The sequence below is a fragment of the Pleurodeles waltl genome, chromosome 8 (assembly GCF_031143425.1).
Source record: "Pleurodeles waltl isolate 20211129_DDA chromosome 8, aPleWal1.hap1.20221129, whole genome shotgun sequence".
Taxonomy (NCBI): Eukaryota; Metazoa; Chordata; class Amphibia; order Caudata; family Salamandridae; genus Pleurodeles; species Pleurodeles waltl.
The window spans coordinates 740,309,505-740,336,835 of NC_090447.1; the positions used below are offsets into that span (position 1 = coordinate 740,309,505).

General features: G+C 45.3%; 1 protein-coding gene across 3 annotated transcripts in view; it reads left to right on the plus strand.

Moving 5' to 3' along the window:
* Positions 1–3,660: 3,660 nt before the first annotated feature.
* The window catches only part of PIR (pirin), a 586,627-nt gene continuing 562,956 nt past the window's right edge, over positions 3,661–27,331 (plus strand). Inside the window, exon 1 of one of the 3 annotated variants that reach the window (XM_069204946.1) lies at positions 3,661–3,786. Coding sequence is in view for 1 of the 3 variants with exons in the window: in XM_069204944.1 (XP_069061045.1) it covers positions 3,728–3,786 (59 nt within the window). In the remaining 2 variants the exon portion in view is untranslated. The remainder of the gene's footprint in view (positions 3,787–27,331) is intronic. The other 2 variants (XM_069204944.1, XM_069204948.1) reach the window with 2 other exon arrangements.

Genomic DNA, 27,331 nt, shown 5'->3' on the forward strand with positions numbered 1-27,331 from the left:
AAGAAATGCAAGTTCTTTTCGAAATCTATTGAGTACTTAGGTCACACTATTTCGGGAGAAGAGGTGGTACCAAAACGATCTCTTGTTGAAGCAATAGTCAATGCCCCTGCTCCTGACAATCGGGAGAAGTTATTATCATTCACCGGTTTGTGTGAGTATTATAGCAAATTTATTAAGAATTTTGCTACAAAAATGGAACCCTTGAGGGAGCTTGCACGCAAAGGAGCTCAGTATGCTTGGACAGACAAACAAAGTGATGCATTTGAGAAGATCAAAAGGGAAATTGTGGAGGCACTTACTTTGAAGCCTTTCTGCGTGGGGGCACAATGCATTGTAACGGTGGACGCAAGTATGTATGGGATCGGTGGAGTTTTGTCTCAGTTGTGTGGGAAGGACAAATGGAATGTTACTTTTGCCTCTCGTACATTGACTGTGGCAGAGAAGGTATGCAGTGATTGAAAAGGAATTGTTAGCATGCATTTGGGCTGTGGAGCATTGCCGGGACTATATTTGGGGGTCTAAATTTATTCTGCAAACTGACCACAAGCCTTTGGTTGGTATCTTATCTCCAGGTGGAGGCTGGAATGCTACTGCCCGTATTGCCAGATTAGTTTCCAGGTTGCAAGAGTATTGTTTTAAAATTCAGTATGTGCCAGGAAGAAGCAATGCTGTTGCGGATTGTTTATCGCGTCTCCTGCAAGAGGAGAGAGGAGGTTTTGAGGGTAGTTTGGAGAGTGATGTTGTATCTGCTGTGTCTGGTTATATGTCTGCTGAATTTGGTAGTATAGAAGAGAATGAATGGATCCGATGTGAGGAGGAAGACCTAGTGCTCCAAGAAGTTAAGAGATATGTGAGGGATGGTTGGCCAGGGCAGAGTAGCGTAGCTGCTGAAGTAGAGCCGTTTGGTAAAGTTAAAGATGAATTGGATATAGAGAACGAATTGTTGTTTAAGAATGGGAAATGCATTCCTCCCAAGGGAATGCAAGAGGTGATTTTGAGATTGGCACATGAGGGTCATCCAGGAATGTCATCTATGAAAAGATTTATCCGCACATGTTTTTGGTGGCCAGGGTTGGATAAAATGGCGGACAGGATAGTGATGGAGTGTTGTGTGTGTGTGTGAATGCAGAGAAAATGTTGAAGAAGGTACCTGCTCCCCTAATTCCTGTTCCCTGGCCGAATTCTCCTTGGCAGAAATTGGGTTTCGACATTTCGGGCCCATTCTTTTCCCTTCCGACAGATACACGTTAAGCTTTGGTGTTGATTGACTACTTTTCCAAATGACCAGATGTGAAATTGGTTGCCCAGGTGACATCTGCAACAATCATAGAATTTTTTAAAGAAATGTTTGCTAGGAAAGGATATCCGAAAGTTTTGATTTCGGATAATGGTGTCCAGTTGACTTCGGGTGAGATGCAAAGATTTTTTTAATATAGTAACATCAAACACGTTACTACTCCTTTGTATGATCCTCAAGGTAATGGTCAAGTAGAGTGATTCAATCGTGTTCTTAAGGATAGTATTTTCTGGGCACGTGGATTTGGTGGAATGTGGAAAGAGAAGTTGAGGGAGAAGTTGTGGTATTATCGTATTACTCCACAAAATACTACAGAGGTGAGTCTGTTCAAATTACTTAAAGGCAGACATCCTGTGTCTAAATTGTGCCCGTGGTGGTTAAAGAAGAAGCAGAGTAAAGACTGGAAGGAAGTCTCAGTAGAGGAAGTCAGAGAAAGGGTAAGGAGGAAACAAGAGAATTTCAAGAAGAGGTATGACGATAAGTGGAAAGTGAAAGAACCTAGTTTTGAGGTGGGTGATTGGGTGAAGGTGCGTGAGCCTGGTTTCATGGTGAAAGGGGTGGCTAAGTTCGGAGAGGCTTTGAAAGTGATAAAAGTGTTCAGGAAAAGTGTTGTTACGCAGGACAGCAAAGTGTGGAATGTGAGTAGATTAGAAAAGTGTGCATGGAATGGTAAATACCAGGACTGGAATTATGGAATAGATCCATTGATTAAGTTTGGCAATGGAATGCAGTCTGTTGAATATAGGAATGAAGGGGTTGGTCGTGATCAACAGGAGGTCGTGGAGGATGGATCTGGAGAGGGAGAGTCTGGTGAAGAAGAGAATATGCAGTTGGGTGATGTAATGTTGCTATGGGGGATACCTCTGTTGCATCACGAGTAAAATCCAATTTCAGGACAAGACGTCAACCTACCAAGTTCAAAGACTTTGTTTAAGGAAAAAAGGAGAACAATAGAAGAAAAAAAGTTAACTCTATTTACAATGTTTTTATTGTATTTTGTTGCTATATTTATTTAGTTATAATTTGTTTATCACTTTATTGCCATATATACATATATTCTATTCATTTGTTTTTGTTTTAAGGAGGGAAAGTGTGTCACAGTGCAAGCGCAGTCACGGTGGAAGGTTGAGTGGTGTGGAATGTGGAATGGGGAGGACGAGGAACGTGGGGAGTGAGGTATTGGGAATTCTGGTTGAGGTAGCGGTTGTGTCAAGACGTACTTTCCATGTTGTACAAATAAACCCTCAGAACGTGGAATTGGCCTGTGCTTTTATCTTTCACAGTAAGTTGCACTTTTTTTCAAATGTACTTGCAATGAGACAACATTTTGCCATTTATTTAAAGTTACCTGTCTGCAGAGAGCAGGGACTACACACCATATGTCTCATACAACAGTGTATCGTGTCCGAGGTTTAACTATGACAGCTGTTAACCTTTTTTGACCCTTTACCTGTCCTGGCTGCAGACACTAGTAGCAGCTAAATACTGAGTTGCAGAGGCTTTCTCAGCATGCTGACAAATAGCTTTTTTCACTGGCACATAACTGCTTCTGAGAGCAGAGTACCTTGCCACAGTGCGTGTCAAAATGTTCCAGTGCAGCAATGCGGTAATGACTAACCATTTGCGTTAGTCTAATGCGTGGACCTTGGCAGGGCTGTATTCATTCCACTTCAGTGCTAGGGCTGTAAGGCGAGTATCTGCTTTCATTTCATGTTTTTAAATATGTTTTTGTGATGGGTCATTTTTTACTTTTTTTGTCAAACGTATGCGCACTACATTAAGACGGTTGTTTTCTTTTTATACGCTTTTAACTCAAGTTGTCTGGCGCATGGGCGTTTTAAATTCAAGACTATAGTAATAAAAACTCACAGTGACGCATCAAAAATTATGGCTATTCAAATTGCCTCAGATGCCCTCTACTAGATTACACTGCCAGAAAGTTACCAAGGTAACCGCAGAGCTACGCTGGTGGGTGAGGCCAGCAAACATAAACACTTAAGCATGCATGCCATTGGTTAGTCAGAAGTTCCTTCTTGGCCATTCCACCATCTAGAAGACTCGGATCTGCCAACCCCATCCCTCCCACCTCCTCCCCAGCCATGTCACTTAGTAGTTCTTTCTGTAAACAAAAAAAAATCTTTTGGATGGTAAAGCGCATTCGGCACCCTAATAATATTGATACAGAGGGCATCGGAAAAATTTGAATATTTGTTCACCAAAATCAAAACGTTAAAAATAAACACTTTGTGCACTGAACAAGAATGAACTGTTTTTAATTGGGGGAACAAACATGCCCCGCTCCTGTGACTTACTTACTTGTTCATTACATTTTTCTTCTTCAATATGGCCGCCACGTTTTACCTAAATCGTTGCACTTCCTACACACCCTACTCTCAGTGACTGTAGGGTCCTGTACTCGAGGGACCACAGATGAACCAAAAGTTTGAACGTTTATTACTGAGCAAGGAAGGACGACCAGCTAGCTCCAGGTAAGACGACACCCCATGCAGAAAGATGGGTTGTTAATTATGAGAGCCCCGCCCCTCTGAGCACGAAATTTTTATTAGAAAATGCTTTTTTAGCACTTTAATTTAATACGAACTCGACCCAAATGAGGTGCTTTACATGAGAGCCAGTTAAATTGTACACGGCCTCGTTTTTTTTAACAGGGACGAGACTAAGATGAGAGAGCCAGTGCACACCTCCTTTATTATTTATTTTATGTATATTCATTTGTAAAACACATACAACCCAACGGGTATCTAATTGCTTTTGTTTATGTTTCGTAATGCTGTTTTATTTCTGCTCTTTGAATGCTGATCACGTTAGTATGACTTTAAATGTGGCTGTTGGTAGGGTGAGTATTCAACAGGTAGCAAAAGATGCAACCCATTGCTTTTACTCTTATTGCCGGGAAGATTATATTGCCTCAGTTTGTCAGTTTGACACATCCTTCCAGTGCCACTTGCATGAATATTGTGCTCCTCTGTTTTGCTTGACATTTCTGCTTAGTCATTGTGAAAAGCCTAACTAGTTTTAAAAGAGCAGCTGTAGCTATTGTACTGCATTTATCAGTTGTACAATACTGTACAGCAACACACAGAATTTATATTACATTTCTGTGTGTTGCTGGTACCCACCGTGCTGTGGTCAGCTGTCACAAGGACCGACATATAAATCTCTAAATTAAGTGTGTGAAAGACAGCCTCAATTGTTATGGATATTGTTACAACACAGTGGGTTGCTTAATTAAGTTCTTGGTAAATATCTTCTAAGTTTGTATAATTTTATGGCAAGACCTGAGGGTCCTATTAAGCTTTCTATTCTTGCTTTGATTTAAATAACAGCAGTAAAGATAACAGAATAAAACTACAAATCCCATCAAGCTATGAGATGAATAGCCAGTAGGATGAAAAAACGTAGTAACAATAATGACCAATAGTTTCCAAGCCCTAAATATAATACCTAGCTTGACTGCGAACAGTCCTCTTTTCTTGCTGCTCGCAGCCAAGATAAGTATGATATAGTTTCACTTTACATTATAATACGGTATCAACTGTTATTTGTGGTTTTACTTTGGTTTATTGGCATTGGTATGACTTACTAATTATTCATTCCTTTCCTCCGTCTAGTCGGCACATTACTGCATTCCTGTGAGTGCCGCTCTCCTCACGCTTACGGCTCGCCTCGGGCTTAGTTCGCCATCTTAGTGGCGCAGTCTGAGATGAGTTGTTGCTGCCGCCTGTCAGCAGTTTCTGCTTGAATGAGTGCTGCTGTTGTTATCAACGTCGAGCCTTTTTTTTTTAGTCCACTCGCCGGTGAAGTCTCCTCCCTCGATTCCCCGATGACTTCAAGAGCCGGTTTTGTCCCCCTTCCTCCCCCAGAGGCGTGCTTTATACACACCTGTTGGAGGGTTGGCCTCCCTATTCCTCCTCTTGTTTGCTTCAAACACTCCAATAACACGCCGACTTACAGGAGACTAGTCCCCCTTTGTAGGAGGCTGGACTGGCTTGTAGTGGGTACCAAGGGGTACTTGCACCTTGCACCAGGCCCAGTTATCCCTTATTAGTGTATAGGGTGTCTAGCAGCTTAGGCTGATAGATAATGGTAGCTTAGCAGAGCAGCTTAGGCTGAACTAGGAGACGTGTGAAGCTACTACAGTACCACTTAGTGTCATATGCACAATATCATAAGAAAACACAATACACAGTTATACTAAAAATAAAGGTACTTTATTTTTATGACAATATGCCAAAGTATCTTAGAGTGTACCCTCAGTGAGAGGATAGGAAATATACACAAGATATATATACACAATAGCAAAAATATGCAGTTTAGTCTTAGAAAACAGTGCAAACAATGTATAGTTACAATAGGATGCAATGGGGAAACATAGGGATAGGGGCAACACAAACCATATACTCCAAAAGTGGAATGCGAACCACGAATGGACCCCAAACCTATGTGACCTTGTAGAGGGTCGCTGGGACTATTAGAAAATAGTGAGAGTTAGAAAAATAACCCTCCCCAAGACCCTGAAAAGTGAGTGCAAAGTGCGCTAAAGTTCCCCTAAGGACAAAGTAGTCGTGTTAGAGGAATAATGCAGGAAAGACACAAACCAGCAATGCAACAACTGTGGATTTCCAATCTAGGGTACCTGTGGAACCAGGGGACCAAGTCCAAAAGTCACAAGAAAGTCGGAGATGGGCAGATGCCCAGGAAATGCCAGCTGCGGGTGCAAAGAAGCTTCGACTGGACAGAAGAAGCTGAGGTTTCTGCAGGAACGAAAAGGGCTAGAGACTTCCCCTTTGGTGGACGGATCCCTCTCGCCGTGGAGAGTCGTGCAGAAGTGGTTTCCCGCCGAAAGAACGCCAACAAGCCTTGCTAGCCGCAAATCGTGCGTTTGGCGTTTTTGGACGCTGCTGGGGCCCAGGAGGGACCAGGAGGTCGCAAATTGGACCTGAAGAGAGAGGGGACGTCGAGCAAGACAAAGAGCCCTCACTGAAGCAGGTAGCACCCGGAGAAGTGCCAGAAACAGGCACTACGAGGATGCGTGAAACGGTGCTCGCCGAAGTTGCACAAAGGAGTCCCACGTCGCCGGAGACCAACTTAGAAAGTCGTGCAATGCAGGTTAGAGTGCCGTGGACCCAGGCTTGGCTGTGCACAAAGGATTTCCGCCGGAAGTGCACAGGGGCCGGAGTAGCTGCAAAGTCGCGGTTCCCAGCAATGCAGCCCAGCGAGGTGAGGCAAGGACTTACCTCCACCAAACTTGGGCTGAAGAGTCACTGGACTGTGGGGGTCACTTGGACAGAGTCGCTGGATTCGAGGGACCTCGCTCGTCGTTCTGAGAGGAGACCCAAGGGACCGGTAATGCAGCTTTTTGGTGCCTGCGGTTGCAGGGGGAAGATTCCGTCGACCCACGGGAGATTTCTTCGGAGCTTCTGGTGCAGAGAGGAGGCAGACTACCCCCACAGCATGCACAAGCAGGAAAACAGTCGAGAAGGCGGCAGGATCAGCGTTACAGAGTTGCAGTAGTCGTCTTTGCTACTATGTTGCAGGTTTGCAGGCTTCCAGCGCGGTCAGCAGTCGATTCCTTATCAGAAGGTGAAGAGAGAGATGCAGAGGAACTCAGCTGAGCTCATGCATTCGTTATCTAAAGTTTCCCCAGAGACAGAGACCCTAAATAGCCAGAAAAGAGGGTTTGGCTACCTAGGAGAGAGGATAGGCTACTAACACCTGAAGGAGCCTATCAGCAGGAGTCTCTGACGTCACCTGGTGGCACTGGCCACTCAGAGCAGTCCAGTGTGCCAGCAGCACCTCTGTTTCCAAGATGGCAGAGGTCTGGAGCACACTGGAGGAGCTCGGGAGTGGTCACTCCCCTTTCCTTTGTCCAGTTTCGCGCCAGAGCAGGGGCTAAGGGGTCCCTGAACCGGTGTAGACTGGCTTATGCAGAATTGGGCACATCTTTGCCCAAGAAAGCATTTCCAGAGGCTGGGGGAGGCTACTCCTCCCCTGCCTTCACACCATTTTCCAAAGGGAGAGGGTGTCACACCCTCTCTCAGAGGAAGTTCTTTGTTCTGCCATCCTGGGCCAGGCCTGTCTGAGGGGTTGGCAGCAGCAGCAGCTGCAGTGAAACCCCAGGAAGGGCAGTTTGGCAGTACCAGGGTCTGTGCTACAGACCACTGGGATCATGGGATTGTGCCAACTATGCCAGGATGGCATAGAGGGGGCAATTCCATGATCATAGACATGTTACATGGCCATATTCGGAGTTACCATTGTGAAGCTACATATAGGTAGTGACCTATATGTAGTGCACGCGTGTAATGGTGTCCCCGCACTCACAAAGTTCAGGGAATTGGCTCTGAACAATGTGGGGGCACCTTGGCTAGTGCCAGGGTGCCCTCACACTAAGTAACTTTGCACCTAACCTTTACCAGGTAAAGGTTAGACATATAGGTGACTTATAAGTTACTTAAGTGCAGTGAAAAATGGCTGTGAAATAACGTGGACGTTATTTCACTCAGGCTGCAGTGGCAGGCCTGTGTAAGAATTGTCAGAGCTCCCTATGGGTGGCAAAAGAAATGCTGCAGCCCATAGGGATCTCTTGGTACCCCAATACCCTGGGTACCTCAGTACCATATACTAGGGAATTATAAGAGTGTTCCAGTAAGCCAATGTAAATTGGTAAAAATGGTCACTAGCCTGTCAGTGACAATTTGGAAAGAAATGAGAGAGCATAACCACTGAGGTTCTGATTAGCAGAGCCTCAGTGAGACAGTTAGTCACTACACAGGTAACACATTCAGGCACACTTATGAGCACTGGGGCCCTGGGTTACCAGGGTCCCAGTGACACATACAACTAAAACAACATATATACAGTGAAAAATGGGGGTAACATGCCAGGCAAGATGGTACTTTCCTACACAACCCCCCCCAAACGAAGGACAATAAGACTAGCCATGACCTGATGAGTCTTCATTGTCTAAGTGGAAATATCTGGAGAGTCCATCTGCATTGGAGTGGCTACTCCCAGGTCTATGTTCCACTGTATAGTCCATTCCCTGTAGGGATATGGACCACCTCAACAATTTAGGATTTTCACCTTTCATTTGTTTTAGCCAAAGTAGAGGTTTGTGGTCTGTCTGAACAATGAAGTGAGTGCCAAACAGGTATGGCCTCAACTTCTTTAGAGCCCAGACCACAGCAAAGGCCTCCCTCTCAATGGCAGACCAACGCTTTTCTCTAGGGGTCAACCTCCTACTAATAAAAGCAACAGGTTGATCCTGGCCCTCAGAATTAAGTTGTGATAGGACTGCCCCTACTCCTAATTCAGATGCATCAGTTTGGACATTGAATTTTTTAGAGTAACAAGGGCTTTTCAGGACAGGTGCAGAGCACATGGCCTGCTTCAGCTCCTCAAAAGCTTTCTGACAGTTTGCTGTCCATAATGCCTTTTTAGGCATTTTCTTGGATGTGAGGTCATTAAGAGGGGCTGCAATGGAGCCATAGTTCTTAATGAACCTCCTGTAATACCCAGTGAGGCCTAGGAAGGCTCTCACCTGAGTCTGAGTGGTAGGGGGAACCCAATCAATAATAGTTTGGATTTTCCCCTGCAGTGGTGCAATCTGTTCCCCACCAACAAGGTGTCCCAGATAAACCACCTTACCCTGCCCTATCTGGCACTTTGAAGCCTTGATAGTGAGGTCTGCCTTTTGCAGAGCCTCCAAAACTTTCCATAGGTGGACCAGGTGATCATCCCAGCTGGAGCTAAAGACAGCTATATCGTCCAAATATGCTGCACTGAAAGCTTCCAGCCCTTGCAGGACTGTGTTCACCAACCTCTGAAAAGTGGCAGGTGCATTTTTCAAACCAAAAGGTATTACAGTAAACTGGTAATGTCCTCCAATGGTAGAAAATGCAGTCTTAGGTTTAGCATCTTCTGACAATTTGATCTGCCAATACCCTGCAGTCAAATCAAAAGTGCTTAGATACTTGGCAGATGCCAGTGTATCTATGAGCTCATCTGCCCTGGGTATAGGGTGAGCATCAGTTTTGGTTACCAAGTTGAGACCTCTATAGTCTACACAAAACCGCATTTCCTTCTTTCCATCTTTAGAATTGGGTTTTGGTACCAGTACCACAGGAGAAGCCCATGGACTGTCAGAGTGCTCAACCACTCCTAGTTCCAACATTTTCTGAACTTCTTGCTTTATGCAGTCCCTGACATGGTCAGGCTGCCTATAGATCTTACTTTTGACAGGTAAACTGTCTCCAGTATCTATAGTGTGCTCACACCAAGAAGTGGTGCCTGGCACAGTAGAGAAGAGTTCTGAAAATTGTCCTAGGAGATTTATGCAATTATCTTTCTGCTCAGCAGTAAGACAATCAGCCAAAACTACACCTTCCACAAGAGCATCTTGTTCTGTGGAAGAGAAGAGATCAGGTAGAGGATCACTGTCTTCTTCCTGTCCCTCATCAGTTGCCATGAGCAGGGTGAGATCAGCCCTGTCATAGTAGGGTTTCAGGCGGTTGACATGGAGCACCCTAAGGGGACTCCTGGCAGTGCCTAAGTCAACTAAATAGGTGACTTCTCCCTTCTTTTCAACAATTGTGTGGGGACCACTCCATTTATCTTGGAGTGCTCTTGGGGCCACAGGCTCCAAGACCCACACTTTCTGCCCTGGTTGGTACTGAACCAAAACAGCCTTCTGATCATGCCATTGCTTCTGGAGCTCTTGGCTGGCCTGAAGGTTTTTACTGGCCTTTTTCATGTACTCAGCCATCCTTGATCTGAGGCCAAGTACATAATCCACAATATCCTGCTTAGGAGCTTTTAAAGGTTGTTCCCAACCCTCCTTTACAAGTGTGAGTGGACCCCTAACAGGGTGTCCAAAAAGAAGTTCAAAGGGGCTGAAGCCCACTCCTTTCTGAGGTACCTCCCTGTAGGCAAAAAGGAGGCATGGTAGAAGGATATCCCATCTCCTGCGGAGTTTTTCAGGGAGACCCATAATCATGCCTTTGAGAGTTTTATTAAATCTCTCCACCAGTCCATTTGTTTGTGGATGATAGGGTGTTGTGAACTTGTACGTTACACCACACTCCTTCCACATGGCCTTTAAGTATGCAGACATGAAATTGCTTCCTCTGTCTGATACTACTTCCTTTGGGAAGCCCACCCTGGAAAATATTCCCAGGAGGGCCTTTGCCACTGCAGGTGCTGTAGTGGTCCTTAAAGGAATAGCTTCAGGATATCTTGTGGCATGGTCCACTACCACTAAGATAAACCTATTGCCTGAAGCAGTAGGAGGGTCAAGGGGGCCAACTATGTCAACCCCTACCCTTTCAAAGGGAACCCCAACCACAGGCAGTGGGATAAGGGGTGCCTTTGGGGTGCCACCTGTCTTGCCACTGGCTTGACAGGCTTCACAGGACTTGCAAAATTCTTTTGTGTACTCAGACATCCTAGGCCAATGAAACAGGGGAACAAGCCTGTCCCAAGTTTTCATTTGTCCTAGATGCCCAGCTAAGGGAATGTCATGTGCCAGTGTTAGGAGGAACTTTCTGTACTCCTGAGGAATCACTAATCTCCTGGCAGCTCCAGGTTTAGGATCCCTATGCTCAGTGTACAAGAGGTTGTCCTCCCAGTAAACTCTGTGAGAGTCACTGACATCCCCATTAGCCTGTTTGACAGCTTGCTGTCTGAGACCCTCTAATGTGGGACAGGTTTGCTGTGCCACACTCAGCTCCTCTCTGGCAGGCCCCCCTTCACCCAAAAGCTCAGCAGTGTCTGCTTCCAGCTCCTCTGGTGTAGGTTCTGCACAGGGAGGGAATTCTTCTTCCTCAGAATTAGAATCCACTGTAGAGGGAGGGATAGTAGGAAGTGGTTTGCTTCTACTAGCCCTAGCTTTAGGGAGCACTTGGTCCATTGTTCCAGGATCCAAGCTTCCCTGTCCTTTTTGCTTTTTGGCCTGAGCCCTTGTCAAAGCAAAAATATGCCCTGGGATGCCCAGCATTGCTGCATGGGCCTCCAACTCCACATCTGACCAAGCTGATGTATCCAAATCATTCCCTAATAGACAGTCTACAGGTAAATCTGAAGCTACCACAACTTTCTTCGGACCAGTTACCCCCCCCAGTTGAGATTTACAACAGCCATGGGGTGGCTTTGTGTTATGTTGTGAGCATCGGTTACTTGGTACTGGTGTCCAAGTATGTGTTGTTCAGGGTGCACCAGTTTCTCAATCACCATTGTGACACTGGCACCTGTGTCCCTGTAGGCCTGGACTTCAACACCATTTATTAGGGTTAGTTGCTTGTACTTCTCCAAGTTATGGGGGCAAGCAACCAAAGTGGCTAAATCAATAGCCCCTTCAGAGACTAAAGTAGCCTCTGTGGTCTCCCTAATCAGACCAACCCCAACTAAATTACCAAAAGTGAGCCCAGCTACTCCCTTGGATTGGCTATTAGTAGGTTTGCTCCCACCACCACTGCTATTAGTAGCGACACTAGGTGTAGCAGTAGGGGTTGTAGTGGTAGGAGCTGTGGTGCCTTTCTTTGGACAACTGAGATCTGTTGTCCAATGGCCTTTTATTTTACATAAATAGCACCATGGTTTCTTTTCCTTGTTCTGATTAAAGGAGGATTTGGACCCACCACCCTCACCAGAGTGTTTTTGTGGGCCTGATGAAGACTCATTTTTAGATTTGTCCCCACCCTTGTCAGAAGACTTACCATCCTTCTTTTTGTTGCCATCTTTGTCACCCCCTGTATGAACTTTTCTGTTCACTCTTGTTCTGACCCATTTGTCTGCCTTCTTTCCCAATTCTTGGGGAGAGGTCAGATCAGAGTCCACCAAGTACTGGTGCAACAAATCAGACACACAATTATTAAGAATATGCTCTCTAAGGATCAAGTTATACAGGCTGTCATAATCAGTAACTTTACTGCCATGTAACCACCCCTCCAAGGCCTTCACTGAATGGTCAATGAAATCAACCCAGTCTTGTGAAGACTCCTTTTTGGTCTCTCTGAACTTTATCCTGTACTGTTCAGTGGTTAAGCCATAACCATCCAGGAGTGCATTCTTAAGAACTTGGAAATTATTAGCATCATTTTCTTTCACAGTAAGGAGCCTATCCCTACCTTTTCCACTAAATGATAGCCATAGGATAGCAGCCCACTGCCTTTGAGGGACATCCTGTACAACACAGGCCCTCTCAAGTGCAGCAAACCACTTGTTAATGTCATCCCCCTCCTTATAAGGGGGAACTATCTTGTGCAGATTCCTGGAATCATGCTCTTTTGCAGGATGACTATGGGGAATACTGCTGCTGCCACCATGGGTATCTAAACCCAACTTCTGTCTTTCCTTCTCTAATTCAAAAGACTGTCTATCCAAATCCAGCTGTTGCTTTTTAAGCTTCAGTCTGGTTTGTTCCACCCTCAACTTATTGAGTTCCCTCTCTAACATTCTGTCATCAGGGTTGGTGGGAGGGACATTTCTAGAAACAGAGCTATGATGGGAATGAACAGAAGGAGACCTGTCCCTTACAGAAGGCACCCTAACAGCTTGGTTTACAGAAACATTACTACCAGTATGGTGAGAATAAATGCTTTTGCTATGATGTGAGACAACACTATTTATTTGGTGTGGCTCATCATCATTACCATCTATGCTAGATTGTCTAGTAATGGGCAGGCTAGGAAGTTTCTTTCCTGAATCTTTTCCTGGGGGGGTCCCTGAATCAGATTGAGAACTATTAGGTACTTTTTCAACAGATGGGGCACCTATGGCCTTATCCTGTTCTCTAAGCATGTTAAGTAACAGTTCCAAGGAAGGATTCTTCCCTACACTCAAACCTCTCTCTATACAGAGACTCCTTGCTCTTTTCCAGCTAAGGTTGTCATATGCAAGTTTGGACAGATCAACACTTTGGCCTGTGTCAGACATTTTTTAGAGAGAGTTAAAGTGATAGAAAAAGAGAAAAAAGTTTTCAGAACTTTTTGGAAAGACAGAAAAAAACTTTTTAAACTTTTAAGAACTTTTTGAAAGTTTAGAAGTACTTTTCAGCACTTTAGAAAAGAGTGAAAAGAGGAAATGCAAAACTTTTTGGCTATGTGTATATACACAGACCTTGTTTTGTATATTTTTCTCTTATGAAAAGTACAATGACAAGAGTGGTAAGTAGTCTCAAGCACTTATCCCACCACTGCACAACCAATGTAGGAGGCTGGACTGGCTTGTAGTGGGTACCAAGGGGTACTTGCACCTTGCACCAGGCCCAGTTATCCCTTATTAGTGTATAGGGTGTCTAGCAGCTTAGGCTGATAGATAATGGTAGCTTAGCAGAGCAGCTTAGGCTGAACTAGGAGACGTGTGAAGCTACTACAGTACCACTTAGTGTCATATGCACAATTTCATAAGAAAACACAATACACAGTTATACTAAAAATAAAGGTACTTTATTTTTATGACAATATGCCAAAGTATCTTAGAGTGTACCCTCAGTGAGAGGATAGGAAATATACACAAGATATATATACACAATAGCAAAAATATGCAGTATAGTCTTAGAAAACAGTGCAAACAATGTATAGTTACAATAGGATGCAATGGGGAAACATAGGGATAGGGGCAACACAAACCATATACTCCAAAAGTGGAATGCGAACCACGAATGGACCCCAAACCTATGTGACCTTGTAGAGGGTCGCTGGGACTATTAGAAAATAGTGAGAGTTAGAAAAATAACCCTCCCCAAGACCCTGAAAAGTGAGTGCAAAGTGCACTAAAGTTCCCCTAAGGACAAAGTAGTCGTGTTAGAGGAATAATGCAGGAAAGACACAAACCAGCAATGCAACAACTGTGGATTTCCAATCTAGGGTACCTGTGGAACAAGGGGACCAAGTCCAAAAGTCACAAGCAAGTCGGAGATGGGCAGATGCCCAGGAAATGCCAGCTGCGGGTGCAAAGAAGCTTCGACTGGACAGAAGAAGCTGAGGTTTCTGCAGGAACGAAAAGGGCTAGAGACTTCCCCTTTGGTGGACGGATCCCTCTCGCCGTGGAGAGTCGTGCAGAAGTGTTTTCCCGCCGAAAGAACGCCAACAAGCCTTGCTAGCCGCAAATCGTGCGTTTGGCGTTTTTGGACGCTGCTGGGGCCCAGGAGGGGCCAGGAGGTCGCAAATTGGACCTGAAGAGAGAGGGGACGTCGAGCAAGACAAAGAGCCCTCACTGAAGCAGGTAGCACCTGAAGAAGTGCCAGAAACAGGCACTACGAGGATGCGTGAAACGGTGCTCGCCGAAGTTGCACAAAGGAGTCCCACGTCGCCGGAGACCAACTTAGAAAGTCGTGCAATGCAGGTTAGAGTGCCGTGGACCCAGGCTTGGCTGTGCACAAAGGATTTCCGGCGGAAGTGCACAGGGGCCGGAGTAGCTGCAAAGTCGCGGTTCCCAGCAATGCAGCCCAGCGAGGTGAGGCAAGGACTTACCTCCACCAAACTTGGGCTGAAGAGTCACTGGACTGTGGGGGTCACTTGGACAGAGTCGCTGGATTCGAGGGACCTCGCTCGTCGTTCTGAGAGGAGACCCAAGGGACCGGTAATGCAGCTTTTTGGTGCCTGCGGTTGCAGGGGGAAGATTCCGTCGACCCACGGGAGATTTCTTCGGAGCTTCTGGTGCAGAGAGGAGGCAGACTACCCCCACAGCATGCACAAGCAGGAAAACAGTCGAGAAGGCGGCAGGATCAGCGTTACAGAGTTGCAGTAGTCGTCTTTGCTACTATGTTGCAGGTTTGCAGGCTTCCAGCGCGGTCAGCAGTCGATTCCTTATCAGAAGGTGAAGAGAGAGATGCAGAGGAACTCGGCTGAGCTCATGCATTCGTTATCTAAAGTCTCCCCAGAGACAGAGACCCTAAATAGCCATAAAAGAGTGTTTGGCTACCTAGGAGAGAGGATAGGCTACTAACACCTGAAGGAGCCTATCAGCAGGAGTCTCTGACGTCACCTGGTGGCACTGGCCACTCAGAGCAGTCCAGTGTGCCAGCAGCACCTCTGTTTCCAAGATGGCAGAGGTCTGGAGCACACTGGAGGAGCTCTGGACACCTCCCAGGGGAGGTGCAGGTCAGGGGAGTGGTCACTCCCCTTTCCTTTGTCCAGTTTCGCGCCAGAGCAGGGGCTAAGGGGTCCCTGAACCGGTGTAGACTGGCTTATGCAGAATTGGGCACATCTGTGCCCAAGAAAGCATTTCCAGAGGCTGGGGGAGGCTACCCTTCCCCTGCCTTCACACCATTTTCCAAAGGGAGAGGGTGTCACACCCTCTCTCAGAGGAAGTTCTTTGTTCTGCCATCCTGGGCCAGGCCTGGCTGGACCCCAGGAGGGCAGCTGCCTGTCTGAGGGGTTGGCAGCAGCAGCAGCTGCAGTGAAACCCCAGGAAGGGCAGTTTGGCAGTACCAGGGTCTGTGCTACAGACCACTAGGATCATGGGATTGTGCCAACTATGCCAGGATGGCATAGAGGGGGCAATTCCATGATCATAGACATGTTACATGGCCATATTCGGAGTTACCATTGTGAAGCTACATATAGGTAGTGACCTATATGTAGTGCACACGTGTAATGGTGTCCCCGCACTCACAAAGTTCAGGGAATTGGCTCTGAACAATGTGGGGGCACCTTGGCTAGTGCCAGGGTGCCCTCACACTAAGTAACTTTGCACCTAACCTTTACCAGGTAAAGGTTAGACATATAGGTGACTTATAAGTTACTTAAGTGCAGTGAAAAATGGCTGTGAAATAACGTGGACGTTATTTCACTCAGGCTGCAGTGGCAGGCCTGTGTAAGAATTGTCAGAGCTCCCTATGGGTGGCAAAAGAAATGCTGCAGCCCATAGGGATCTCCTGGAACCCCAATACCCTGGGTACCTCAGTACCATACACTAGGGAATTATAAGGGTGTTCCAGTAAGCCAATGTAAATTGGTAAAAATGGTCACTAGCCTGTCAGTGACAATTTGGAAAGAAATGAGAGAGCATAACCACTGAGGTTCTGATTAGCAGAGCCTCAGTGAGACAGTTAGTCACTACACAGGTAACACATTCAGGCACACTTATGAGCACTGGGGCCCTGGGTTACCAGGGTCCCAGTGACACATACAACTAAAACAACATATATACAGTGAAAAATGGGGGTAACATGCCAGGCAAGATGGTACTTTCCTACACCCTTTTGTTATTTTATCTTTTCTTTGCTGGAAATAATTTTTTAATTCTCTTGCTCATGGAAATTAACTGCTTCCCTCTCCTACTTCTTAATGCGGAGGAAGGAATTATTAAAGAGAATATGAATGACTTGATTCAGCCTTCAGTGGAACAGGCTGTGGCAGCCTGCATGGGAAAAGTTACCGAAAAACATTGAGAGTTTGGTTATTACAATACTGTCTAAGACAATTTTGGCCCATTCTGCGTGAAAAGCAGAATGGCCAAGACACTGGGTTACCCTCTTCCATCTTTTAATAAATCCAAATCACAAGTTAATATTTCACTAGTGGATAGTGAGCGTTCCTCACACTTGGCAGATGACGTGGTTTTTCGAAGGCCTCCTTCCAAGGAGGGGAATAAGAATTCTAATAACATGGTAACTGCCTCTAAATGTAAATCTAAAACCAAACATATTGAGTTGTTTTTGTCCCTTATTTTAATTTCCCACATTCATGACACAGATGACAACATGTGCGATTTAAGCTCTGATCATGACAGAGACGATGCACGGGACAACAATACTATTACTGTCCCCACTCCCTCCAAAAATAATTATCCTCATCTGCACATGCCCTTTTTGCAGTCATCACAGTCCTAGACACCGAGGGTTGCCCTGTGTTTGACCCTACTCTTATTCATCACCGTTTACCTTTGGATATACAGACTAGGCCAAGCTCAAGTTCAAGTGTCTTAGACCTTCTGTCCCTTCCAAGATATCCTTTACACCTTTCATGCACTCTTTTTTTTCTCTAAGTTTGGAAAAGACCCTCACAAGGATGTGGACAAAGCAAGGTCCCCATGTCAGGACAAGTTGTTGGATATCGTTGGCCCTCTCGCCATTATCCTCCACTGAGCAGAGTCGACGAGGTTGGAGAATTCATCTATCGATCCAGAAGATCTCTCCCTCTGGGTTCAAAGAGTCTTCAGCCTGTTAGGCAACACCAATTCTGCTATAACTCATGAACACAGAAAGATACTGTTACTCAAGGTGGATACTAAACTGAAATACGTTGCATCTATGGATCATGTTATCAAAGCAGAGGGTCTCTTGTGTGGGAATTCTTTCATCAAAGAACTAAGTAAATATGTGTACATCTTTGCATCCCTTGATAAGGCTCAGCAGTCACTCAAGACGGTTTTTTCACAACGTATTTTCTCCAGGGTCAGTAGATGCAGGGGCTGGGGTGGGGGATAGAGAAACTCCAGATACAACTCCCAAACAAGTCTCCTTTCTGACCTTCCTTTGGTAGTAGGACGTACTCGCCTGTTCCTATCAAAAGGGCAGTCCATAACTTCGGATCCATGGGTTTTAAACACTGTGCAAGGTTATGTTACAGAACTATACTTGATTCCTTTTCAAACAGTGTTTCCTAATCCTTCAAAATTGTCCACAGAACTGTCCAAACTCATTTCTCTGGAAATCTTTTCTACTCAAACAGACAATACAGGTTTCATCTCCCGACCTGTCAGAATTTTCAGTTCCCTCTTTTTATTTCAAAAGAAAAACAAGATAATTAGACCTGTTATCAACCTCAAACAATTCAACTGGTTTGTAATTTATTGTCAATTCAAGATCAAAACTATTGTCCATTGCAGGGATTCTTTAACACAACTGGATCGTCCGCCTGGACCTTAAGGCCGCTCATCTTTCTGTGCCCATTTAGCCAGATCACAGGAAATGTATATTCAGTTTGAATGGCAAGGACAAGCTTATCATTTTCCCTCTCTCCCTTTCGATCTTTTCTCAGCCCCGGCGTACCAAACTGATGAAACCGGTTGTTGCTTTCCTCGGAGCTCAAGGCATCACATTGATAATCTACCTCAACAACATTCTCCTAAGTGGTCAATGCATTTATACTTTTCAATCACAAATCCAAATTACGTGCTCCCTTCTTTCAGATCTAGGTTTTTTCTTATCAACGCAGAAAGTCCACGTTAATTCTTTGAAACCTAATAGAATTTGGGGGTTTCTTAATAATTTTTTCCACCGCCACTCTTCAACTTTCCTCTCCAGAAATGAAGACCATCAAATCAGAAATTCTTCAAAATCTTTGCATATCCTCCATTTCTCTCTGAACTCTGGCGAGAATAGTGGGGCTGCCCTCTTCGTCCATTGTGGCCATTTCCCTAGGTCCACTTCATTATCAGGCCCTTCAAAGATTAAAGATACTCCACTTATGCAGGGGCCTAGCGTATTCTGTTTCCTTAAGCCTAGACCCAGAGTCTCAGTTGGAACTTCAGTGGTGGATAGACCATTTAAATGCCTGGAATGGCAGGATGATTTTTGCGTCAGCCGCAGATCTTGTGTTAGAATCAGATGCAAGCATGACAAGTTGGATGCCTATTATAGACAAATCTCGACAGGAGGTACATGGTCACACGAGGAGTCCAAATTTATCAGTTTTTTAGAGATGCTTGCAGGCTCCTTTGCAGTCAAACGCATTGCAAATAACAAGATTTGTTGTTCTATCTGTGTTTGCATGAACAACATATCTGCAGTTCGGTATATCAATCATTTCGGTGGCACAAAGTCCAAACCCCTAGCAGAACTAGCAAAAAGTTTCTGGGAATTCTGTCTCCTCAACAAAACTTCAGTAGGCGCAGAATACTTACCTGGAAATCTAAATTCTGTGGCAGACTGGCACTCCCAGTACCTTCAAGATTCAAGTGATTGGAAACTTCATCCTTTCGTATTCAAGTCTTTACTTTACAAATGGGGTCCTTTCCAGATAGACCTTTTCGCCTCCAGACTGAACCACCAACTCTTCAGTTGGCGCCCAGATCCTTTAGCATTGGCCTCAGATGCTTTTCTACATGACTGGTCTCATTCGGTAAACTATGTCTTTCCTCCTTTTCTCATGATAAACAGAGTATTGGCTGAAGTCAGATGTCAACAAGCAGCCCTTGCCCTAGTGTCTCCCTTTTGGCAGTCTCGAGTTTGGTTCCCTTCATTTCTGGAACTGACGATAGACTTCCACGTTCTTTTCCCGTCTTTTTCTCAGCCTCTTTCTAGATCCTTCCAGCAGTCCTCACAATTTTGTGGTGGGCAATTCCCTATTGCTTTCAGCTTGGAAAATAGCCGGTCTGCTGAATCTGAATCTTTCATTTCGTCAGAGGCTTTACAATACATTAACAATTTATGGGCCCCAGGAACAACGAAGGCTTACAGATCAGCTTGGTCTTCATGGGCAAGCTGGTGCGTGTGAAAACATATCGATCCCCTTTCAGCTGATACAGCGTATGTTGTTAACTTTCTCGCAGCTGAGGCCAGCAGTGGAAAAATATATCATATCATAAATCTTTACAGATCAACTATTTCCATCAATCATCCTTTCAACAACAGGAAGCCAGTAGGAGAATACCTGCTTGTATGACCCTATTAACGGAAGTAACATTTTTAAATTCTCCTACTCCAAAATACAGTACCTTATGTGATGTGAATTTTGTTTTGAAAATATTTCTGTCATGGCCAAATAATAATGCCCTCTCTCTAAAGATGTTATCAGCTAAACTTACAATGTTGTTGTGTCTTATTTCTATTAAACGATTGTCAGATGCTAGAGCATTGGATATTACTTCTCAACAGTTCAAACATACAGGTGTACTTTTTACAATCTGCAAGTGTACAAAACCAAACCTAAATTCTGTATTTTATCCATATTTCCTGATCTTCCTAAATTATGCGTAGCACAATGTTTGAAGTTATATGAACAGCATACAGTCAATCTCACAATCTCCTCTCACTCCCTATTGGTAATTTCCTTCAGAAAACCACACAAACCAGTTTCCTCCCCTCCGCCTGCTCGCTGGGTTAAGTGGGTCATGTCCCTTTTGGGTATTGATACTTCCATTTTTGGTGCCCACTCTTCAAGAAGAGCTATGGCCTCCAAAGCCTTTGAGCTGGCTCCTGTTTAGAGGGTATACTGATATCGGGGGATTGGTCTAATGACTGGTTTCCACACTTTCTTCTTTAAAGCAGTTCATACTGCATCTTCTGTATTGATTACTGTGCATTAAAGAAGCATAATAGGAACCTCCAGTCTTGCCATAAAATGTAGATTTTACTACTAATTTTATGAAGGAAAGACACAGAGGTGAGTATTATCCCACTTCAAGTCAAATGTAACTTTTTCTCTGTTTCCCACAGCCACCGTCGTCTACCTAAGGAAGTTTCAATTTATCATGGACCTCCTGGCCCTTCTTCTTCCTCTTCAGCTTCAGTCTTGACTGGACGCCAGGGTTTTCCTTCTTCTGCCTTGTTGGGACCTACATTCTTAGCCTTTTGCCAAGATGTGTTCATGTTTTCTTTAGCCATGACAATTGTGTTTTCAATTTTACCTTTGTTCAATGTTTATATTTGAACGCTCGCACTGTTTGCAGTCAAGCTAGGTATTATACTTAGGACTTGGATACTCTTGACTGCTGCTATTTAAATTAAAGCAAGATTAGAAAGCCTAATATTCGCCTCTGTGTCTTTAATAAAATTAAGACTTTCCCTCATAAATTACTAGGAAAATCTAGATTAAATTCCTCTACACCATACACGTTTAAAAAAAATATTTAGTCCTCAAAAAGCATCCATAACACAGCCAAAGCGTTTTGTTCAAATGAGTGGAACTTCTTCAGGGCTTACACCATGCAGGTATTTATCTTTTCAGTATATGGTTGTCCATGTACTCAATAGAGTGAGCCGTTTATTTAGTAATGCCCCAAGCAATATAGGGAATGTCAATAATAGGTATCCCATGTTTTCTTGTTGGCTGAATATTGTGTAATACAAAGTATTGAGCTTACAATCAGTATCTGCACAATGTGCACAACATCTAGTGCAGATATTGGCTGGAAGTGCATAGCGTGGTTTCAGAAATTATGTTTTTGGTAATACACAATTGGACTGTACCCTGTGCAAACCTTTTTTATAGGTTTCCATTAAAAAGACATGTTAGAAATGGGGTCTCTTGTTGGCAGAGGTATTCACTTTTGTCCAAATAGGGATCACAATCCTAGTCAGGGTAAGTCACACACAATCTAAATTATCCTGTGTGCACCCTCTGGTAGCTTGCCACTGAGCAGTCAGGCTTAACTTGGAAGGCAATGTGTAAAGTATTTGTGCAATAAATCATGCAATAACACAGTGAAAAAACAACAAAAATACACCACACAGGTTTAGAAAAATATATGATATTTATCTGATTAAATTAAGGTCAAAACGATAAAGATTGAATAAACACAAATTGAAATATCACTTTTGCAAGATCAAAAAGAGTCTTAAATTTTAGAAATCAACAAATTGTCTTTTGTGTGCACAAAGTACCTGGTTTGCGTCAAAATTATCACACACGAGGACCGCAGAGAAGGAGTTGCATGGAAAAATAGAGTGTGTGTCGGATTTTCCAGCGCAGCACAGAGGATGCGCCGTTTCTTTCCCCGCTGCAAGGGGCTTCGCTTCAATTTCCGGACGCAGGCTTGGTTCCTCACTGGGATGTGGGAGTCTTTTGACGCCCAGGGATGATGCAGGGAAAATCCTGGGCATGCGGTAAGATGCCAGAGGAGTTGCATCGATCTGGTAGGCGATGCGTAAAATTTTCTGTCGCACGGCAGGTGCTGTGTCGATTCTTCACTTGGGAAGTCAGACTGTGTCATTCCAGTTTGGCTGTGCTTCGATCCGGTGGGCTGTGCATTGAATTTCCGGCCACAAGGCAGGTGCGGCATCAATCCTTACTTGGGAAGTCGGGCTGCGTCGTTCCGGTTCAGCTGTGCAGCGATTTCTCAGTTGCAAAGTGGCTGGGCGTAATTTCCGGCAGGTTGTGTGGCGAATTTCGGTGCACAAGGAGTTTCCTCGAAGAGATTAAGGCCCTCATTATGACCCTGGCGGATTGGGGAGAAGTGGCGGTAAAACCACCAACAGGCTAGCAAAAATAAATATGGAATTAAGGGCCATATGTACGAACACATTTTCCCATTGACACAGAATGGGAAAAACCCTTTGCTACGTCTGGCCCCAAGACCACGGTGGTGATGACCGCTGGGCTGGAGACTTCGGTCTCCAGCCCAGCAGCCGTCACCAGACCGCCGGCGGTATCAGGACCCTGCATACCGCCATGGATTTTGGGTGGTTTGGAACCGCCACGAACTCCATGGTGGTAGGCACTATCAGTGCCAGGGAATTCTTTCCCTGGCACTGATAGGGGTCTCAAAACCCCCCTCCCCCACCCCCGAGTCCTCTCCCCACACCCCCCACCTCCCTGCCACCCCCCAAAGGTGACAGGACCCCCCTCCCCACCCCCAACATGCACATACACACACCCCCTCCCCACCCCCACCATGCACATACACACACCCCTACACGCACACAAACACATCACATACCCGCACACATACAGCCATGCGCACAGACCGACCCGCACACATTTCCCGTACACACAACACACCCCCCGCATGCATACACGCACTCACACAGCTCCTCTACATACTCACACGCACACCCCCATGCACGCACACAACACCCCCCCACCCCCCTCCCCTAACGGACGATCAACTTACCTTGTCCGTTGATCCTCCGTGAGGGGACGGAAGCTCCGCCGCTAGCTCCCCGTCACCAGAACACCGACACACCGAATCATGGGACGTGATTCGGTGGGTGGTGTTCTGATGACGGGGCGGTGGAGCAGCCTCAACTTCCCCGCCGACCACCAGTATGGCTGCTGGCGGCTCTCTGTCCGAAAAAGGACGGAGGGATGCCACCAGTCATAATACGCTGTGCGGAAAACCGTCTGCACTGGCGGTCTTCAGCACGGCGGTACCTCGGCGGTCTTTAAAAAAGACCGCCGAGGTCGAAATGAGGGCCTAAGTCTTTTTGGCCCTGAGACTTCAGAAACAGGAGACAAGCTCAGTCCAAGTCCTGGGAGAGCACTTCTCAGCAATGGCAGAGGGCAGCAGTCCTTCACAGCAAAGCAGTTCAGATGAGTCCTTTGGGCAGCCAGGCAGTTCCTCTTGACAGGTTGCAGGTTCAGGTCCAGAAGTGTCCGAGTTGGTGGGGTCAGAGACCCAGTTTATATACCCAAAATGCCTTTGAAGTGAGGGAGACTTCAAAGAGTGGTTTTTAAGTGCACAAGGTCCCCTTTCAGTACATGTCTGTCTGCACGGGTCCCAGTAGGGGGTTTGGTAGTCCATTGTGTGAGGGCAGGCCACTAGCCTTTGAAATGTAAGTGGGAGGCCCTCCACCCTCCCAGCTCAGGAAGAACCTTTCAGTATGCAGATGAGTGCAAGTGTGACGGAGTATCCTGTGTTTTTAGTTGTCTGGGTGAAATGCACAAGAAAGCTGTCAACCAGCCCAGCCCAGACGTGGATTAGAGACAGGCTGTAAGGCACAGATGGATTTTAAGTGCAGAGAAATGTTCACTTTCTAAAAGTGGCACTTCTAAAATAGTAATATAAAATCCAACTGCATCAATAAGCAGGATTTTCTATTCCCATTCTGGCCATACTAAATATGACCTGGTTACCCCTTTCTGATCAGAATCTACAACTCAAACATTATATGAGGGTAGCCCTAAAGCTATCTTATGAAAGGAGCAGGCCTCACAATGATGGAAAACAAATGTAGGAGTGTTCCACTACCAGGAAATATAAAACACACATGTACATGTCCTGCCTTTTACCTTCATAGCACCCTGCCCTATGGGTTACCTAGGGCCTACCCTAGGGGTGACTTATATGTAGAAAAAGAGGAGTTAAATGTCAAGTCGAAGTGGCAATGGCAGGCCTGAGACATGGTTGAGGGGCTACTTATGTGGGTGGCACAACCAGTGCTACAAGCCCACTACTAGCATTCAATTTACAGGCCCTGGGCACATGTAGTGCACTTTACAAGAGACTTACAAGTAGATCAAATATGCCCATTGGGAATGAACCAATGTTACCATATTTAAGGGAGGGAGCATATGCACTTTAGCACTGGTTAGCAGTAGTAAAGTGTGCAGAGTCCTAAAACCAGCAAAAACAGTGTCATAAAAGTGTAGGGAGGCAGGCAAAAAGTTGGGGGATGACCACCCTAAGGCAGTCAGGTCTAATAGGACACATTCCAGAACAGCTAACATCCTTACAATACCTCTTAAAAAAGAATAAGTATTTGTCGCCATGAAGCTCTAAATGATTTTATCAAGTAAAGACTGCACTGGCTCTCAAATAGCTTTACATTTGCTGATTAAGCCAGTTCATACATCAGATTTCTTACAGATAGTACACACCCTGGAGATAGGAGTGTTTCGTCTTTAGATGTCTGTCCCTTTTAGTACTTCAGAGTGAAGGACACTCTCATTTCCTTTCCCCCTAAGGCAATCGACAATCAGCACCAAGGGTATCATTACGAGTCTGGCAGTCTACTGACCCCCAGACTTGTGGTGGCGGTCGGACAGCTGCCAATGCTGCGATCCAAGCGGCACATTATGACCGTGGTGGTTGCGCTGCAGTCGGACCACCAGGATTAGTTGTCCTGGCGGTCGTGGCGGTCCTAATCCATCAGGGCAGCGCTGCTCTGGTGATTACAACCCTCTTTTCTGCCTGTGATTCCATGGGGGTAACACCACCATGAAAAGGCTGACAGAGACAGGGTGCAGGAGGGCCCCTGCACTGCCCATGCACTTGGCATGGGCAGTGCAGGGGTCCCCATGGCCAGCACGGTCGCAATGTTGCGACAGGTGCTGGTGCACTCTATGCACTACAACATTGCTGCCGGCTCTATTACGAGCCGGAGCCAATGCTGTAGGATGTTTCCCGCTGGGCCAGCAGGCGAAAACTGAGGTTCCACCCGCTAACCCAGCGGGAAACTCATAACGGGCTCGGCGGGAGGCTACCACATCAGAACTTTGGCAGACAGGCTTTCCTGTCCGCCGAAGTCATAATGACGTCCTAAGTGTACATCAAAGCTAGAATTTTGAACAGAAAGTGTGAAAGCTGTTTTTGTAACAATAAAAAAGCTTGAACGTCATTCCCAACAAACCCTGACCACTTTGACCTCTGATTAGAATGTGAAAAAAGATTCTTGAAACAGCAGCTCCTTTTTTTCAACAGTAAGCACTGTTCTGCTTCCCCCACAGCCTGACCCCTGTCTGTATGCTCAAAAGAAACAATGCTACATCCAAACTTGTCAGTGCGGTGGAGGTATCAGGACCTAATAGTGATGAGCTGTTTATGGGTTTGAAAGTGGGCTGGGTCAGGAAACATGCGTTTCAGGAAGGAAGATGCAGGATTTTGAAGTTGAAGGACCCAGGCTCTTGTGTGCATAAACATTAAAAGGAGAATTGCCTTCATACGATTTTCCAGTTCTTTCGCAGCCACTTTGAAAATAGTTTTCGCACTGCACTCAGTTGAGCATTGTAAGAAAATTGATTATTTGGGACGGGGTAGGGTGAAATCACTGCCCACCTGAAGGAATAATCACAACCCTTGTCAGGGTGAAGTCTCAAAGTCACTAATTTAACCTGAGCCCAACCTCCTGGTATCCATGGCACAGAACAGACAGGCTTAATTTACACTATTTTGTAAAGTATTTATGCAGTTCTTACAGTAACCAAAACAGTAATGGAGTTGAAATGCAACACAATAAAATCCCAACCAAAAAACAGAAAAACAGAGTGACATTTAATACAAAAGGACACCAAAATAACAAAACAACAACTAGAGATATGACTTTTTTAAATTTTAAGTCAGAATACAACCAAAAAGCACAAAGTTTTAATGTTAGTTAATAGTCACTTTAGACCAGGACATAAGTGCAATTTGATGCTGACTGTGATGGAGCTCGGGACAGATACACCAACAAGGCTTATCTTGGTCAAGAATGTTATTTTCTGACTTTTGTCCTTCAAAACATAACCCAGCTGAGAAATACACTTCTAAAGCCCACCCCCCAGGACTGTTGGGGAGGCACTTAGAAACTGGCTATGTGCCATGTCCAGCAGAGGCCAACAGCGGGGTCCAGGCCAGATCTAGTTGCCACTGGTCAGCTGGGCTCGTCTCAGGTTGCAGACAGCAAGTGTACTCTTTTTCTGATCTTCTCAAGGCCCAGAAATTATCAGAAGTGGGTGCCTAATTTATACCTGGTAGGAGCTAGTGGGTGGGAATGACTTCTGGGCATGCCCTAACCAAATAGGGTAAAAGTTCCTGGAGCCAACCCTATCCACTTCGACATTTTCAAGATGGAAAAAGTCTTCAGATACAATAAACTTTGAGTCTGAGGATGGTGTGTGGGTGGGGAGTGTACTCCTATTGTCCTTCCACAATGGTAATTCTATAGTCCTTCCACATCTAGCACTAAAATCCAATTTGAGGCAGCCATGGTACCCCAATAAGCCCAGAGACCGAAGTCTGGTAGAGCAAAGCAGTGTTTTGCAGCAACCAGACAGTGGATACAGAATAATTGTTTTGGCACCATTTTCCCTACCTTTCAATGCCTGCCAAAGTGAAAAATATCTTTTAAGGGCTAGTTGCTGTAAGGACACATTTAACATTAAATTTCTACATGCACTACTTTTTTAAATGCCATGCAGCCTGCCTTGTGGCCTACAAGAGCTACATATGGGTGACTTAATAATATTTTAAAAGGAGATTTTGACCTGGCAAAGGCATTTATTTTGACAGGCCAAATTGCAGTTTTTACGCTGCTATAGTCGGGCTACTCTGGTAGGCCTGAACCCATGATGGCTCTACCACTGTAGTGGACGACACAGTAAGTGCGGCAGTCCAATAGTGGCAGTCAACTTCCAATCCCTTCTT